At 44.3% G+C, this 12861-nt stretch overlaps 1 protein-coding gene across 14 annotated transcripts in view; it reads left to right on the top strand.

Annotated features, from left to right (window-relative positions):
- The first annotated feature begins 3596 nt into the window (after nt 1-3596).
- YIPF1 (Yip1 domain family member 1) overlaps nt 3597-12861 on the top strand; it is a 47598-nt gene continuing 38333 nt past the window's right edge. For 6 of the 14 annotated variants that reach the window (XR_002523616.2, XR_648359.3, XM_009208905.4 and 3 more), the window contains exons 1-4: nt 3598-3722; nt 3974-4192; nt 4459-4538; nt 10212-10375. Coding sequence is in view for 10 of the 14 variants with exons in the window: in XM_009208905.4 (XP_009207169.2) it covers nt 4508-4538; nt 10212-10375 (195 nt within the window). In the remaining 4 variants the exon portion in view is untranslated. Of the gene's footprint in view, nt 3723-3973; nt 4193-4458; nt 4539-10211; nt 10376-12861 lie in introns of all 14 variants that reach the window. The other 8 variants (XR_002523619.2, XM_021941835.2, XM_009208909.3 and 5 more) reach the window with 4 other exon arrangements.

Genomic DNA, 12861 nt, shown 5'->3' with positions numbered 1-12861 from the left:
TTCTAGCTGGTGGTTGACTATTTCTGTAGTCAGAGCCCTCCCCAGGGGACATGGATCTGAAACCTTCCAGGGCAGAGACAGAACTGGGACCATCCCTAACAAAACCTGGGGCCTGCAACTCCCCTTAGCACTGGGAGTAGAGCAATAAATAAAACATCCTCTCCTCTCAAGAAGTCATGGTTTAGTGAGGGGAATAGACAAGTAAACAGAAAACTACCATTTCCTAAATGAAGTCCAGAGGCGGAGTGTGTGTGGGGGCTACCAGAGCAGGGAGAAGGGGAAGCTTATTCTGATTAGAGAAGTCAAGAGGACTTCACTGAGGAAGTGATTTCTATGCTGAAACCAGAAAGACGGCAAGCAGTCAGCTGACCAAAGTGGGGCTAGTGTACTGGTGGAAGGAAGCACGTGGCCAAAGGCCCAGAAGCCAGAGACAGCATGGCTCATTGGAGAAACTGAAAGAAGAATCATAGAGCTCAGAGTTGGAAAGTGTTTTAAAACACAACCAAGATTTTGTTGTTGTTGTTGTTGTTGTTTTTAAATAATTGAGAGGGGGTTTCCTTGTTCTGTCACCAGGCTGGAGGGCAGTGGTGTGATCATAGCTCACTGCAGCCTCAAACTACTGGGCTCAAGCCATCCTCTCACCTCAGCCAGGGTAGTTAGGACTACAGGTGTGCCACCCAAACCCAGCAAATTTTGTGACTATTATAGTGTCTCCTTATGTTGTCCAGGCTGGTCTTAAACTCCTGACCTCAAACAATACTTCCTTGGCCTCTCAAAATGCTGGGATTATGCGAATGAGCCACCACGCCCAGCCCCCAACTTCTTAAAGTAATCAGGGCCGATTTTCCCTACCATGTGTCACATTTATTTATTTATGAGACAGAGTCTCGCTCTGTTGTCCAGGCTGGAGTGTAGTGGCACAATCTCGGTTCACTGCAACCTCTGCCTCCCAGGTTCAAGCAATTCTCCTGCTTCAGCCTCCTGAGTAGCTGGGATTACAAGCGTGTGCCACCACACCCAGCTAATTTTTGTGTTTTCGGTAGAGATGGGTTTCGCCATGTTGGCCAGCTGGTCTCGAATTCCTGACCTCAGGTGATCCGCCCACCTTGGCCTCTGAAAGTGCTGGGATTACAGGCGTGAGCCACCGTGCCACTCTTTTCTTTACCTGCTGGTGCAGTGGTATGAGAAGCCAAAAATGCTTAAGTGGCAGTTACAGCTTCCAATTCAGCGGAACTGTAACTGGAGTGGAAGTGTTCTCTCTCCTCCTTCCCTACTTCCCTGGGACCAGGATCTCCAACCAAGCAGAACTTGTGAGGCAGGAGGCACACATTCTATGTGTGTAGGTTTCACTGAAAGTGATAGTAAGAAGTGCTACCCCTTGGTTTGCAAATCTATAGGTATTTAGAACAAAGTACCATTATAAATAATTGATAAACCATTGGTTTAGTGTATGTACTCCGTGCTGGAAGACAATGCCTCAATCTCCTGAGTGTTTTCCCCAACCTGGAGCCCTAACTGTGCCTTTAACAAGCCATTCCACCATCCTATTAGGCCACCTACTGTTGGATGACTGAGTCACATGGTAAGACCAGTGGGTAAGACCCATGGTTTTGTGTCACTGTTGCATGTTCTTTACAATTAAATTGGTCCCTTAGTCCAAAGCAATGTTGTGCAGGTAATCATCACAGGATCTCTAAGCAAGAGGACTTCGCTTTCCTCTAACAAGGGGGAAGGGACTACTTCTGCCACCGCCACCTTTCCCTTGAAGGATTCAAGAGAAACTGGAAACGAGGGATGGTCAAGTCTCAGGCTTTCCCACCCAAATATCCTCATCCCAGTTCTCCGGTTCCCATTCATTTTCTGACAATGCCCCAGCTTTGATGGAGGAGACCTACAGAGGCTGTGCATTCAGTCTTCGTTGCAACTTTGCCACCCTTACAATTAGATCTTGGGCCTGATTTTCAGTCCAGTCTTTCTCAAGGCTATAGAAGAATAAGAATCTTCAAAACTTCCATAGAGGCTCTCTAGCTTTCACAAAGTGCCTCAAGTTGACAGTTGGCTGTTCTAACTCTGCCATTTTATTTTCAAGGTTTCCAATGGAGTTAAGAAAACCCAGTTAATTCCATAGTCCTTATAATTACCATTGTCCTCTTAATGTTCCAGTGCCACAGCCACTAGCTAACTTAGCACCTTATCTTCTACTTGCACCTTATCCCAATCAACTGTAGACAGACACCTTAGTAATTGTGATGCCATTCTATTCTAAGTGTTATCACACCACCACCACCATCCTCCTTCCCTCTGCCCTTAACACCAGCAATATATTTGTTGTTGCCATGTGACTGGTGAGCCGTTCAGTTGCAAAATGCCAACCTCAGGTTTTATTTTCTGGGGCCACTTTTGGTACCAACATGCCTTCATATTGGTTCCTCATATGAGTAGTTTATTGGTAAGTATGAATCCAAGGACCAGGAGTGAAGGACAGGGCTTGTAAATCAGGGAAGGAAGGAGACCTACTGTGAAGATGCATTATCAAATGCGTCACTTCTAAAGGCATTTGGTTGCTTAATCCTGCTAGGTAGTTTGAAAGCTATATGAAAAGGCGCCTGAGGGGAAAAACAGGAAAAGCATGTATTCATCAATTGTTGACCCCATTGGTCAGAGATTTGCCTCGTGAGAGATTAACAACTCTCTACCTCTACACTTCTGGGATGCATCTGTCTGGGTGCTGAGTAGTTCCAGCAAGGTCCCATGACCTCATAGTATCAAGAAACAAGCCTTGAAGCAGAAGGTGAGAAGCCTGAGGCATAGACTGGAGGCAAAACTCAGTCAGGTTATATCTGCTGACGCTGGAATAAGATGAGTGGCGGTGAAATAAGCAGCAGGCCAGGCCAAGATGATCTGAAATGGGACATAAGAGGTGGCTGATATACTAGCACAGCTGAATTCATGAACTGAGATTCATTCCTGGTACATATTCAACCAAAAGTGCCCTGCGCATGCTCTAAACCTCAACTTTCTCTTTGTAAAATGAGGATAATCACCCTAAGATAGCAGGATTATTCTGATAATTAGAGATCCTGCATGTACAAAGCCTGATCATAATAATCTTGGGGAAAAAAAATACACTATATATGGCTACTATTAGATGTAAAGTCTTTCCGATTGCTCACTTACTTGGGGTGTTCATATGAACAGACATCAAGCTTTCGATCACTCATTCAGAATGTAATTGACTCATGCAACTTCTCACTGGTGAAATTTTTATGGCCAAAAGAAACTGAGGGACTGGTAACACAGGTGACTTATTTTTTTTCTTTCACAGTCGTCTTCCATTACCCGATTTTATATTTCCATAGCAAAACAGGTATAAACACACAGTAAGAAAACCCTAAACTCGAGAATTTTCTGCGTTCCCTGGAGCAAGGCCAGCCAAAGTAGTCACACTCAGCGACCCCACCACTCCGCCCTCGCCTGTCTCTTTAAGAACCCGAGACTCACCCTCGGGAGAAGGGCGGGAGGGAGCGGGCTCTGAGCGCCGCAGCACGCAGGTGTCTCTGGGAGCTGCTGCCTCTTTAAGGAGGCGGGGCTCTTCCCGGAGGAGGCGGGGAAGTTCCACCCCCCGGATCTCCGGCTTCCGGCAACTGGGCTGGACCGAAACCGGCGCGGAGCGACTGAGGCCCGAGCTTTGCCGGGACCCGGGGGACGCCTAGCCCCGCGAGGTGAGGCGGCCGGGTTTGCGGGACCAGTACGGGGCTAAGGGGACTCAGGATCTCCTGCTCGCCGGGGCCGCCGTAGCCCAGCTTCTCTCCCTGAAACACTGCCTCTGCTTCGCGGTGTCCCGGGCTGCAGGGTCCCCGACACCCCATTGCCTACTAATTGCCTGACTCCGCGCTAGGCATCTTACACGCACTGTCCCATTTAATGACCCCCGCACTGTGTGACTAGGTACCATTATGCACCCATTTTACAGATGAGGAAACTGAGGCCGCGGGGAGCGCGCACACAGCAGAGAAGCAGCAGAATCGGGAATCAAACCCAGCTCTGTCTGACCCCAGAGCCTGTGCCCTTAACCACTGGCTAGGCTGAACTGCCTTTGTTCTTCACTGTCCCCATCACCTCTTTCAAACCTCAGCCTCATCCTTTCTCATCGTTACATCTCTAGGCTGCACCTGGTCTCTAAACTTACACAGTGAGTTGAGATTCATTCCTGGTACATACACAACAAAATAAGGTTGAATTGGAACCTTTGGACCCCCGGGGTTAGTTTCTTTGTAACAATTTTAATATTTAATAATACCTGACGCTTAGTGGTTATCTTTATATAAACCTATTAAACCCCACTGAAAAGGGAGGCAAGGTAAAGTGATAACATTTCTAATACTGAAATAAGATTTGTTTGCAGATACTTTATACTGTTATCCTATTACGTTTACCTGTTTTTTTTTTTTCTTTTAGACCCCTGCAAATTTTCTTCCTCACAACTGGGAGAAGATTCACTGGCCGAATGGCAGCAGTAGATGACTTGCAATTTGAAGGTATATCAGTTGGGTGCCCACCTTTATATTCATGATTACTATTTCCACGGTTACAGCAAGTACTTTCATTGCTATACTGCCTCACACATTGAAGGATATTATTTCAAACATCTTGGTGGCTGTTGGCCACATCCAGGTATTTTCCGTTTGTCCACACCAGCTGTTTTTGTTTTTTTGCCAGATAACCCTTCAAATTGGTAGCAAGTATCATAAATTTAGTACAGTGGTTACAGAAAATGTTTATACAGTTCCTGCTTTAGTTCAGAAAACATTTATTGAGCACTTACTTTGTGCTTAGAACCGTACTAGATACTGGAGATAAAAAGATGAAGAAGTTTATCCACTGGTGGAGTAGATAAAAATGTAAAAAGATCATTAGGATGAAATGTGATCAGAGCATTCCCTCATTGAATCAGTAAATATCTCCTGATTGTGACCAGGAACTGGGCAATTGTTCTAGTTATCAGAAATAGAAGAGTGAACAAAGTAGTCAGTTTCCTTCCTTGTGAAGCTCTCAGTCTAGTGAGGGGGACATTTATTTATTAAATGATCATTTAAATATATACCTACAAACTATGAAAGTGCTAGAGGAAAAGTTCGAGATATTAGAACTCATAACCCAGAGCCTGACTTAGGCTGGGTATTGATGAACACTTTGTTTGTTTGTTTGTTTTGACGGAGTCTCGCTCTGTCACCCAGGCTGGAGTGCAGTGGCGTGATCTCAGCTCCCTGCAACCTCTGCCTCCCGGGTTCAAACGATTCTCCTGCCTCAGCCTTCTGAGTAGCTGGGACTACAGGTGCCCGCCACCACACCTGGCTAATTTTTGTATTTTTAGTAGAGACGGGGCTTCACCATATTGCCCAGGCTGGTCTCGAACTCCTGACCTTGTGATCCACCTGCCTTGGCCTCCCAAAGTTCTGGGATTACAGGCGTGAGCCACCATACCCGGCCCACTTACTTGTTTTATTAACACCTTACCTAACACTTACTATATGTCAGGCACTGTTCTAAATGCTTTACAGATAACTCAATCCTTATATCAACTTTATGAAATAGTTACTTTATTCCCCTGTTTTATTAATGAGGAGACTGAGGCACAGAAAAATAATTTGCCTAATAGTCACACAGTTAGTAAGGGATAAAATCAGGATTTGAACCCATCCAGTCTGGTGTCACAGCTTATGCTGTCTCTGTTATCTAAGGAAGAGATACACGGTTTAAAAATAAATCTATTTCATTTGCAAGTACTAGAAATCCACCTCAATTTGAAAATACTGTCAACTCCATCTTCAAAATTAATCTAGCATCTGACCACCTCCGCCACTACTCTCACCATGCTCAAGGTCACTGTCACCTTTTGTCTGAATTATAGCCCTTACCTTCCTTCTGGTCTTTCTGCTTCCTCCCTTACTCCTCTACAGTCTGTACTTTGCAGCTAGAGTAGTCCTTCTAAAACTCAACCAGATCATGTCATTCTTTCAGAACCTTCCAGTAGCTCCCATCTCACTAGAATAAAAAGCCAGGCAGTGTACAGTGGCTCACACCTGTAATCCCAGCACTTTGGAAGGCCGAGGAGGGCAGATCACCTGGTGTCAGGAGTTCAAGACCAGCCTGGCCAACATGGTGAAACCCTGTCTTTACTAAAAATACAGAAATTAGTCGGGCTTGGTGGTGCACGCATGTAGTCCCAGCTACTCTGGAGGCGGAGGCAGGAGAATTGCTCAAACCCAGAGGTTGCAGTGAACCGCGATTGCACCACTGCGCTCCAGCCTGGGTGACAGAGCGAGACTCCATCTCAAACACAAACAAACAAACAAACAAAACCCGAAAAAGCCAGAGCCTTTACTGTGGCTTAGGAGGCCCCTACATGATGCAGCCTCTATGCCTCTTATTTCATCTCCTACTGCTCTCATCCTTTCTCTCTCTGCCCAAGCCGCATGGGCTGTCGTAGTTCTTCCTATGCACCAAGTACATTCACAGCTTGGGACATTTGTGCCATCTTTCTGTGTGGGACATTCTCCCTTCAGATAGCCTTATGACTTGCTCCCTTGCTCTGTTCGAATCTCTCCTCATTAGAGAGGCCCTCCTCAGCCATCCTGTCTCGGAGTGCAGTGCAAGAAAGTTCAAGCATAGACATTGGCCCTTGCAAAAGTCCCTGTGGAGTGAGGAAGTTTAATTTTTTTCCTGAAGGATTGGGAGAACGCCTGTGTTCAGATCACGGATGGTGGGGGAAGCTGACACAAGGTGATGCTTAGGAGGAGGCAGGTGACAAATCACCTAGGGCTTTATCAACTGTGTTACGGACTTGGGTCTTTAGAAAAGCACACGGGATGCTGGGGGTGGGGTGGGAGGGGTGGGTCATGGAAGGCTTCTCTGGTGGGGAACGGTAGTGTTGGATGAAAAAATGGAGGTCAGAAGCCTTCAGGTGAGAGACATTGTTTCAGGAAAGGAGCAGAGGCCAAAACTAGCTTAGGATATGCCAGGATGTAAAAGCAGAGAATGTTGGTGGCAGAAATAAGACACATACCAGTTTTATGCTCAAGGAGCCGAGATGGACAAGAATAACCAACACAGCGGACTGTGAAGAGTTGTCACGTTAGGGGTGCACGCAACCCACACTCCAGTCAAACTATGCCATCACTGTCCCTACATCATGGGGCACACTTTCCATCTTCTGGGTCTTGCTCATGCCCTTCCCTTGGCATGAGATGCCATCCCCAGCGCCTCTGGCCATCCTTCTCATATGGTATCTTCTCCAAGAAACCTTTCGTGATCCCAACAACTAGAGGAGTTACTGTCCTCCTTGGAGCCTTTTTACCCTTTATATTTGTAAAGTGGTACTGTCTGTTCCTTCTTTTGGCATACCTTCCCCCTGGTAAACTACTGCTTTTGAAAAATTTTTTAATTTTCGTGGGTACGTAGTAGGTGTATATACTTACAGGGTGCACTCATGTATTTTGATACAGGCATGTAATGTGTAGTAATCACATCAGGGTAAACAGGGTGTCCATCACTTCAAGCATTTATCCTTTGTATTACAAACAATCCAATTACACTCTTCTTCTTCTTCTTCTTTTTTTTTTTTTTTGAGACCGAGTCTCGCTCTGTCACCCAGGCTGGAGTGCAGTGACACGATCTTGGCTCATTGCATCCTTCACCTCCCAGTTTAAGTGATTCTCATGCCTCAACCTCCCAAGTAGCTGGGATTACAGGTGCCCACCACCATGCCTGGCTAATTTTTATGTTTTTAGTAGAGATGGGGTTTTACCATGTTGGCCAGGCTGATCTCGAACTCCTGACCTCAAGTGATCTGCTCGCCTCAGCCTCCCAAAGTGCTGGGATTATAGGCATGAGCCACTGCATCTAGCCCAGCTATACTTTTCTGTTTTTCTTTCTTTCTTTTTCTCTCTCTCTCTCTCTCTCTTTCTTTCGGCAGAGTCTCACTCTGTTGCCAGGCTGGAGTGCAGTGGCGTGATCTCGGCTCACTGCAACCTCGGTTTCCTAGGTTCAAGCGATTCTCCTGCCTCAGCCTCCCAAGTAGCTGGGACTACAGGTGTGCGCCACCATGCCCAGCTTCAGTTACACTTTTCTGGTTATTTTAACTACTGCTTTTTGATTGTGAGACTTAAGTATATCCTCATTGGTCTAATTCCCTCCAGCAAAGTTGTGACTGTCTTTTTAAATGTCATTGCCCTGTACAATCAATAAGAGGTACCTGTAATGATAGTTACTATTTCATCATCCTCAAAATCTCTTTGTGGGGTAGGTATTATCTATGTTTTATAATTGAAGAAGTAGAGACTCAGAGCCATGGAGTAATTTGCTCAAGGTCATGGAGCTATTGAGTATTAAGAGTCTTACCTTGAACAAAGGACCATCTCACTCCAGAACCTCATGTTGCCTAAACTACCCAAACATTGCCAATTGAGGCTTCAGTAATTGTTACATATTAGCTACCCAGTTAATTTCAGTCAGAGAAGTTCAGATAACTTTAGTGTTCTCCATAAAATTGCTCATATAGTTGAGAGGCAATAAGAGTGAACTCAGTTGTCCTACTACCAGGACTGGTGCCCTGCTTGTAGTGTTATAATGGTGCCCTGCTGGCACTCTTCCTTTGGCCTTCAAAGGTTCAGAGCTGCCCTGAGTTTTATTCAAGGGCAGCTGAAATAAAGTATGTTAGGATATTCAGAGACAGGAAGTCTCAATCACTGCTGGTGGACATAAATAGGGAAGGTTCTTTTGGAAAGCAGTTTAGTAACGTGGTTCAGGAGCCTTGAAAATGGTTTGCACCCTGTTGACCTAGTGATCATACTGATAGGTGTTCATCTTAAGGCTGCCCCCCAAAAAGCTTTTTCTACACAGACACTCCTTTTGTATTTGTAATAAAATCTTCATTGATGGAATATTATGCAGTCACATAAGTGATCATTTTAAAAGACTGTTATAATATGAAAAATCATTTTTTTGTATAATCCCGAATTATACATAGTCTTGACAAAGCAGGATGCAAAATTAATTATAGTATCATATTCTAGATCAGTACTTGGCACATTGGGGACATGCAGTAAATATCTGTTGAATAAATGAATGATCATCAGTGGCATGAATCTCACTATGTGAAGAAAAGGAAATATACTAAAATGTTAATAGTGTTTGCCTTTATATGGTGGAACTAAGAGTGTTTTTTTTGTTTTTTGGGTTTTTTTTTTCTTTTTTTTTGAGACAAAGTCTTACTCTGTTGCCCAGGCTGGAGTACAGTGGCATGATCACGGCTCTCTGAAGCCTCTACCTCTGGGGCTCGAGCAGTCCTCTTGCCTTGGCCTCCCAAAGTGCTGGGATTACAGACATGAGCCACCATGCCTGGCCTAAGAGTGATTTTTATCCTGTGATTTCTATTTTCTTTTTTCCTTTTTTTTTTTTTGAGACATAGTGTCTCTCTGTCACACAGGCCAGAGTGCAGTGGTGCGATCTCGGCTCACTGCAACCTTTGCCTCCCGGGTTCAAGTGATTCTCCTATCTCAGCTTCCAGAGTAGCTGGGATTACAAGGCATATGCCACCACAGCCGGCTAATTTTTGTATTTTTAGTAGAGACGGCATTTCATCATGTTAGCCAGGCTGGTCTTGAACTCCTGACCTCAGATGGTCTGCCTGCCTCAACCTCCCAAAGTGCTGGGATTACAGGCATGAGTCACTGTGCCCGGCTGATTCCACTTTCATTTTTGTTCCCATATTTTCTGTAGTGATTATGTAGACTTACTGGAAAAAATAACTTTCATTAATATTTTTTGGACTTGAATCGAGAGAAGTTTAGGACTTAGGTTATATTCCTAATTCTCCCAAAAGTATTCAAAATAAATGTTATTCTACCCATGATACAGATGAAAACACTGAGGTTTAGAGAAGTTTAGTTGCTTACTTAGGCTTGTTTATTTAGTAAGTGGCTAGCTGAGCCAGGACCAAAATCTAGGTCTGACTCCAAATTCTGTTGTCTTCATAGTCATTTTTCTGTCAGATTGATCTGATGAGATTTTTTTTTTCAAAGCTTTTGCCTTTTGTATCAGGTAGGGTCTATAGCAAAGCTGAGGTTGTGACAGCTTGTCTTTAAATGGAAAATAGAGCATTTCTAGTGTGGGTAAGGTTTCTGAGGCCCTTGTGCTCTAATTGATTTCAGAATTTGGCAGTGCAGCCACTTCTCTGGCAGCAAACCCAGATGCCACCACAGTAAACATTGAGGATCCTGGTGAAACCCCAAAACATCAGCCAGGACCCCCAAGAGGCTCAGGAAGAGAAGAAGATGATGAGTTACTGGGAAATGATGACTCTGACAAAACTGAGGTTTGAACTTGTCTTTGAGATCTTTTTTGAACAATTTTTAAAACTTGTTTATGTGCTTATTCACTGTCTACTGTGTGCCAGGTATAGTGTCAGGCAGTGACAGCTCAGAGATAAATGACACATGGCCTCTTCCTTGGTGGGGGAAACAAGCAAGCAGACCGTTATTATTTGTAAGTACACTGGTGGAAGGGAACACTGGGGTAGTGAGCAGAGAGCCTAGCTTATGGAATGCGGGACTCCCATGCTCAGTATTTTTTAATATTGGAGTAGGAAAGAACCTTCATGGCCCCCTGTCTTAGCGTCTCTCCCAAGATATTCCTGGCTGTGTAGGAAGGATAACACTTGGAGCCAGGCGTGGTGGCTCACGCCTATAATCCCAGCATTTTGGGAGGCTGAGGCGGGCAGATCACTTGAGCCCAGGAGTTGGAGACCAGCCTGGGCAACATGGTGAAACTCCTGCTCTACAAAAAATACAAAATATTAGCCGAGCATGGTGGTGCACACCTGTAGTCCCAGCTACTCGGGAAGCTAAGGTGGGAGGATTGCTTGAGCTTGGGAAGTGAAGGTTTCAGTGAGCTGAGATTGCACCACTACATTCCAGCCTGGGCAACAGAGTGAGACCCTGCCTCTGGAAAAAAGAAAGATTGAAAACCCTTGCTTGAATACCTCCAGGAATGGGCTGCTGTTTACCACCATGTAAGGCAGTTGCTGCCATTGTCGACTTTAATTGTGAAAATGTTTTTGTTAATTTTTTTTTCTTCAACTTTTAAGTTCAGGGGTCATGTGCAGGAGGTACAGGTTTGTTACATAGGTAAACATGTGCCACAGTGGTTTGCTGCACAGATGACCCCATCACCTAGGTATTAAGCCTAGCATCCATTAGCTATTCTTCCTGATGCTCTCCCTCCCTTGTGTCTATGTATTCTCACCATTCAGCTCCCACTTATAAGTGAGAAGATGTGGTGTTTGGTTTTCTGTTCCTGTGTTAGTTTGCTAAGGATGATGGCTTCCAACTCTATCCATGTCTCTGCAAAGGACATTATCTCATTCCTTTTTATGGCTGCATAGTATTCCATGGTTGTATCTATACACACACACACACACACACACACACACACACACACACACATATATATATCATATTTTCTTTATCCAGTCTATCATTGATGGCCTTTTAGGTTGATTCCGTATCTTTGCTATTGTAAATAGTGCTGCAGTGAGCGTATATGTGCATGTATCTTTATAATGGAATGATTTATATTCCTCTGGGTATAAACCCAGTAATGGGATTGCTGGGTCAAATAATATTTCTGCCTCTAGGTCTTTGAGGAATTGCCGCACTGTCTTCCACAATGGTTGAACTAATTTACACTCCGACCAACAGTGTAAAAGCATTCCCTTTTCTCTGCAACTTCATCAGCATCTGTTGTTTCTTGACTTTTTAATAATCACCATTCTGACTGGCATGATATGATGTCTCATTGTGGTTTTGATTTGCATTTCTCAAATCAAGATATTGAGCTTTCTTTAATATGTTTGTTGGCCACATGTATATCTTTTGAGAAGTATCTGTTCATGTCCCTTGCCCACTTTTTAATGGAGTTGTTTTTTTCTTGTAAATTTGCTTAAGTACCTTGTAGACTCTGGATATTAGACCTTTGTTAGATGGATAGATTGCAAAAATTTTCTCCCATTCTGTAGGTTGTCTGTTCTGTCTGAAGATTGTTTTTTTTGCTGTGCAGGAGCTCTTTAGTTTAATTAGATCCCATTTGTCAATTTTTGCTTTTGTTGCAATTGCTTTTGGTGTTTTCTTCATGAAATCTTTGCGCATGCCTCTGTCCTGATTGGTATTCCCTAGATTTTCTTTTCTTTCTTTCTTTTTTTTTTTTTTGAGATGGAGTCTTGCTCTGTCGCCCAAGCTGGAGTGCAGGGGTATGATCTCGGCTCACTGCAACCTCCACCTCCTGGGTTCAAGCGATTCTCCTGCCTCAGCCTCCCGAGCAGCTGGGACTACAGGTGTGCACCACCACACCCAACTAATTTTTGTATTTTTAGTAGAGACGGGGTTTCACCATATTGGCCAGACTGGTCTCGAACTCCTGACCTCGTGATCCACCCATCTTGGCCTCCCAAAGGGCTGGGATTACAGTCGTGAGCCACCACACCCAGCTGGTATTCCCTAGATTTTCTTCCAGGGTTTTTTTAGTTTTGGGTTTTCCATTTAAGTCTTTAATCCACCTTGAGTTAATTTTTGCATATCATATAAGGAAGGGGTCCAGTTTCAATTTTCTGCATATAGCTAGCCAGTTCTTTCAGCACTATTTATTGAACAGGGAATCCTTTCCCCATTGCTTGTTTTTGTCAGATTTGTTGAAGATCAGATGGTTAGAGGCGTGCATTCTTATTTCTGAGTTCTCTATTCTGTTCCCTTGGTCTATGTGTCTGTTCTTGTACCAGTACCATGCTGTTTTGGTTACTGTAGCCTT

The sequence above is a fragment of the Papio anubis genome, chromosome 1, assembly GCF_008728515.1.
Source record: "Papio anubis isolate 15944 chromosome 1, Panubis1.0, whole genome shotgun sequence".
NCBI lineage: Eukaryota > Metazoa > Chordata > Mammalia > Primates > Cercopithecidae > Papio > Papio anubis.
Note: the sequence above shows the minus strand (reverse complement) of the source record. Positions and strands in the feature narration are given on the sequence as shown.